Here is a 5980-nt window from a genome sequence, read left to right as displayed (position 1 = left end):
AGTATTTGCATCCTTAATTTCTCCTTCAAAAATGATTTTGTTTGAGAAGAAATATCAAACATTCGACACAGTGTTTCATCACCAGATGAAACACCTCGAAGTTCGTCAAAAATACTCCGCTGCGCGTCGTATTTTCAACTCTCTTCTCGGTGTTTCATCTGGTGATGAAACACTGCATCTAATGTTTGATATATTATTTGAAGTAGTCTTTTTACACCAGGTGTTTGTCTCGTCTCATTTATGAAAATGTTTTCTAGATCTCAGTAGTTATTTATATAAATACCATGGAAGAAAGTAATTTGAATTCCTTGTTTCACAGCCAAGAATAAAAAGTGGCAAAATATACCTCCAAATAGTAGAAATATTCTAGTAGCCAAGAGCGCCTGCCTCTCTGTTTTCCAATAATACACGGAGAAATTTGACATTTGTCACTTAACCTGTCCGTTGACTTCATTCACTTCGCAGACATTTCCTTGTTTGTAATGGTATACGGGTTTATTAAAACTTGAAATTAATTCATTCGCATCCAACATCTTCGTAAAGAATATTTTCATACAGTTAAGGTCTCATTTGTGAAGAGATAAATGTACGGTCAGTGTTGGTCTGACTATATAACTTAAGTTTATGTCAAATGCAACGAAGCGTTCGTACTCTATTATTAGGAAGATACTAAATTAGAGTTTGAAAAATAATCTATTCTAATTGAAATTTTTATTATGATGCCGACAATGATTCTTGATAAATATGCACACCAATCGTCAGAGACTTGCATTTTTTTTCCAAGTTTATCAAAAAGTTTAATGGCGATTATAACGCAGTGCGACAACTTGTATGTACAAAATTTAAAGCTCCAACACCAGTAAACTTGGCGGATTATCGGACGTTCGATTCTGTCTTCAGCTGAAACGGCCACAAGTAAAGATCAAACCAATCTTTTTCAAAACAGTTTTGTACTCTTGTCTGAAGCGCCTGTGGGTAGCGCCATATATGAAGGGGTTAACTGCACTGCTTAGGTAGGCCAGAAACCCGTATGTGAGATACACCTTACGTGGCAAAGTGGGCTCCCCGCGTGCTGCGTCGATGTAATCCATAATGCTGATAGGAAGCCAACATAAGGAGAAACCGGCCATGACCAAGGCTAATGTCTTGGTCACTTTTGCTTCTTCGACGTTTGCTCTGAGCTGTTCAGGGTTATTTTCTTGCGTGAAAACACGATTTGATCTTGACACTGTGTAGAACACTTTGGCGTAGCAGAAAGTGATGAGTGTAAAGGGCGCAGCGACAAACACACATTCGATGGAGACGGTATAAGCAATGTTACTTTGGAATGGATACATGCACATTGCTTTTCCTGGTTGGAAAGTGTATCGGCCTGTCTGAAAAATTAGCGGAGGCACTGAACCAATGAGAGCCATACACCATACTGCCGCAGTGTATATCAAAATTCTTTGTTTTCTGAATAAAACAATGTACTTCGTTGGTTTCACCACGCAAAAATATCGGCTAACTGCAATAAGCCCCATGGTATTTAGAGACGCTAATGAAAACGTAAACATCGCAAAACCCTGTAGTTGACAAACAGTAGTCCCGAATATCCATCGCCTTTGAAAGAGAGTAGCAACTGAAAGAGGCATACAGCTGACAGATATTAGTAAGTCACTGACAGCTAGCGCTACAATAAACATGTTGATAAGCGAACGAAGTCTCTGGTTTCTATACACGGCGTAGCAAACAGAAATGTTTCCAGAGATGGCCATTATATCGACGATAGCAAGGAAAATTGCTTCAATCCAGACTAGATACTGTGCTCTTTTGAGGAGCTCGCTGGAATGCAGATGTTCCATAATACGGGGCTGATTCAAACGAATTCGTTGAAAGTATTCAGCGAAATCTTGGGAAGATCTTTGTAATAATTTGAACTCTACTGTTTTCAACGTTTAAGGGAAGTAACCTTCTATACTGGATCAGGTGTTCGTGTCATTAATGAAAAATGTCAAATCAATAGTTATTTATATCAACACCAAGTTTGAAGTTAATTTGAATTCACTGTTTACAGCTAGCCAAGACTCAAACAGCTGCCCCAAAAAGAAGAGATATCCTAGTAGCCAAGAGTGTCTGCCTCTCCGTCATTTAGGGGTAAACTAGGGCGCTTAAGTTCCGACGACGGCGACGGCAACAAGAACGTCAAAAAAGCAATAGGTTCAATAAACAAAACAATTTTGCACGTGCATCACGCTTTTTTGTACATTTCTTTGCCATCTCTGCACGACTACGACGTGAAAATGTCTATTTTCACTTTTTACAGCGGAAGTACACAATTAAGCGACGACGAAATTTCCTCTCTCTTTTGAACTTGGATATGGTTCTTAGGAATTCAACTTTTAGAAGGGTTCACCTTTGACAAAGTTAGTGACTTGGAGTAATCGCGATGAAGATTGAAAGAACGCGAATTCACTTTTTCAGCGACGTTTTCGCTGCTGTCGCCGTCCTCAGATCTTAAGGTCCCTAACGTTTTCCAATGAATTGGGCAATTCGATAGTGGTCACTTAAGTAGTCGGGTAAGCTTCATTCACTTCGCAGACATTTCCTTGTTTGTGATTGGTTTATGGGTTTATGGGTTTATTTGAATTAATTCATTTGCATCCAATATCTTCCTAAAGAGAATTTTTATAAAACTGTGAAAGGTTTGAACTCATGAGTCACTTCAAAAGTAGGTTGAGTTTGATCGTCTTGCTGAACGTACTCCAACAGTCAGACCAACGTCAACTCTGGCCCTGTTACGACAGCGACTATACCGTACATCAGAGGCACCTCTGAAATCATCGCACGTATACTACTAGCCTGCGTAACTGGCGGTATTGTGTAGTAGTCGAGTGAGATTTGGCGGCCGGGCCGTTGTAATATAGTCGAGTGAGATTTGACGGCGGAGCCGTCACGAGCGGCGAAGCCGCGAGAAATACCGCCTGCCAGAGAACCATGATTTTTCGAATGCCGCCCACTTTTGTCAAGTTAGCTGATCCCAATGAAATCAGCCAATCAAAGAGAAACCTGCAATTTGAAACTTCCGATTATTTTCACGCGAGACAGTTTAGAAATAAGCGTTGACAGGCTAAACACGACTCCTAAGCTCGTGATAATGTGAAACGTGACCTTGTGAGTTTGCTTGAACGGAGGTTTTTTTTATTTTCTCGGCTCTCGCTCGAAGGTTACCAGCACTACACAGTGCATGTACAATTCTAAACTTTGACTCAGTAAATCTTTTTTTGCAACACTAGGCTTAACATTAAAAGGTCATGAAGCTGGTTTGTTACATGCATACTTAGTAACCATTTCCGGTGGTTTATTCTTCTGTAGGTGTTCCTGATAGGATTTGATGTCAGATGCAGTTGTAAAGTGTTTTAATTTTCTTTGACCTTTGTTTCTTACGGCTAAATTAAGACAATTCCAGCGCTGTGAAGTTTTAAGACGCCATTTCGGAAATTTGGTCATCAATTATGCTATTTTTAAAGCACAATCACAATCACTTTACATGTACGTCTTTTTCAGTTTGCCATCTGCTCCCTAAATTGGGCTCATCTAACATGATTGACATATGTATGGCCCTCGACCAATCCGTTTCCCCGCACACTGGTGTGCGGACTATTCAAAATACCGGGGTTTTCTGGCAGGCGGTATTTCACCCGCCTCGTCCCTACTCCCTTTTTTTGGAACACGGCTCCGCCGTCAAAACTTTAATCTACCCAGGCTAGCATACTACAACCTTATAATATACGTGTTGCACACAAACCGATAACCACGTTACGACGATAACTTACTAATGTCAAGGACAAAGACAAACCGGAGGACAGACAGGGAGCACTATACAAGATCAAATGCTGCTTCTGCCAGGCTTCTTACTTTGGTGAAACCGATAGAAACCTAAGCACGCGAATGACCGAAAACAAACGAGCGACCAGAAATGGTGACGTCAACCATCACATTGCGGAACACTATTTACAGACGAAACATCAAATCGAATGGGACTCTGCGAGATGTATCACGTATTCTATAGTCTACACACTTTAGAAAGCTGGTTTACTAACTTAAGACAAACGTCCTTGAATCGTAGTCAACAGTTACCGGCACCGTACAAACAACTAATTGACAAAATCAAGCAAAACTTACTACGAGAGAACGACTGGACAACTGACAATTTGACTAACAATAGACGGATCGAAACGCACCAATTACATTACGAGTCTTCATAGCCAACAACGACGTAATTGACCAGTCTGTCAGGGCAATAACCAGAGTATAATACCATCAACTGGCGTGGTACAACTCATTTTGACTCTGAAGATGACTACTGCTATGCCTAGATAAAAATATCTGAATATTTTTAAAGATATTTAGAAGATTTTGGGATATTTAGAAAATCTCATGATATTCAGGAAAAAATTGTGATATTTAGAATTTGAAAAAGTGCTGAAATCATGTTTTTTCTAGGAAGCTACTTCAATGCTAATTAGGGCATAGGCATTTCGGTGACAGAAACTCAAACAAATCTCCACATACGGGCTTGTTGTAATCAGATTCAGCAATATTCTTCATTTATAATATATGCAATGTGGCTATTGTTCAACAAAATGGCTGATGACGAACCCTTTAAGCCACGCACAAAACAAACGGTAGTGTCCCTTTTAGACCACTTTAGAGCTCCAGCACCTAATGTTCTTTCACCATCTCTGCCTGTATTAAAGTGCAGTACCCTAGTCTCCTTGTAGGCTGAGGGGTACTGTAAATAAGGCTGACTTTTTGTGGAATTGCTTAGAGTTTTGTTGTATGCTGTACAAGAATATACTTTCCTGAAATTTGCTGAAATTTGTGTTGCCATTTTAGATGAGAATGTAATATTTTATTTTATGTTTAAGATATTTAGAAGAAAAATCGGAAATTTCTGGAAACATATTTAAATTGCCATTTTTCATGATATTTGTATCTAGGCCTAACTATCGCACAGGTTGTCGAAACGTCAGTCACTGTCAACAAGAACAGTGATTTTCAGGAACTTTTGAGTATTTTCATAATAAGGTCTTATTTTATGAAGGTGTAGTGCAGTCATTCTTAATCTTGGAAAATAACTTTACTTTATTCCTAATGCAACAAAAGCTTCGTACTCTCTTCAGTATAAGAATAATACTAAAATAGAACTTGAAAAACCATCTATTCTTACTAATTGAAATACTTATCATAATGTCGAAAATGATTTTTCTTGTACATGCACATCAATCATCCGAGAGTTTCAATTCTTTTAATTTCCAGCTGCAAAAATTTAATGGCTTTTATAGCAGAGTGCGACAACTTTTTTATAAGAAAATGCGATGGCCTGTTATTACAGGGTGCAAAAGCTAAATTCATTATCAAGCACGACAGTTTTATTGCAAAGTGCGAGAGAATAGCATCTCCTCGAAATATTTTGTATTAAAAACCCTCTTAGATATCTCAAACAAGATTTCCCTTTTGTTCCATATATCTCATCATGTGAAATTCCTGGCCTCTAATTAATATACCCAGGAAGCCTGAAGAATGTACTGCTTTCGGTAGGAGCCCTAATGTATAGCCATTATAGGGAGTACCCTCTCAGGGTTTGGGAGGGGAGGGCAAAAGAGTATGGCCTTAATTTTTTGCAGAAGGACGGAGACATCCCCAGTAATCTGCTTGAGGGATTGCGTTTCAAAACAGAAAACCGCCAGAATAGATGGGTAGGGACATGAAGGTCTGAACAAAGGACATCAAAACCAGTTTTAACTGCTTTCGATGTCATTTGGCAGTTTTGCAATTTTGCCATCAGCTAATCCGTGCACCCTTGGTTATAAAACCCCCAAACAATAAAACCATGCAAAGAAAAGAAATACGGCGCCACTTTGTGCAAAACAAAGGAGCGCATACCCCAAAGTGCTAAAATCAGCTGCAATGCAGACAACTGGGGGACAGAGGGATA

The 5980-nt window shown here is 39.3% G+C and overlaps 1 protein-coding gene across 1 annotated transcript; it reads right to left on the bottom strand.

Moving 5' to 3' along the window:
* Positions 1–896: 896 nt before the first annotated feature.
* LOC140945336 (melatonin receptor type 1A-like) lies at positions 897–2073 on the bottom strand. Its single transcript, XM_073394373.1, has one exon. The coding sequence runs from the start codon at positions 1842–1844 to the stop codon at positions 897–899; it is 948 nt and encodes a 315-aa protein (XP_073250474.1). The 5' UTR covers positions 1845–2073.
* Between the last annotated feature and the right edge of the window lie 3907 nt (positions 2074–5980).

The sequence above is a fragment of the Porites lutea genome, chromosome 8 (assembly GCF_958299795.1).
Source record: "Porites lutea chromosome 8, jaPorLute2.1, whole genome shotgun sequence".
Lineage (NCBI taxonomy): Eukaryota > Metazoa > Cnidaria > Anthozoa > Scleractinia > Poritidae > Porites > Porites lutea.
The sequence above is the reverse complement of the archived record's forward strand: the minus strand, read 5'-3'. Positions and strand labels throughout refer to the sequence as shown.

Coding starts and splice junctions, on each gene's coding strand:
- LOC140945336 (XM_073394373.1), bottom strand. CDS start 1,844: ATGGAACATCTGCATTCCAGCGAGCTCCTCAAAAGAGCACAGTATCTA.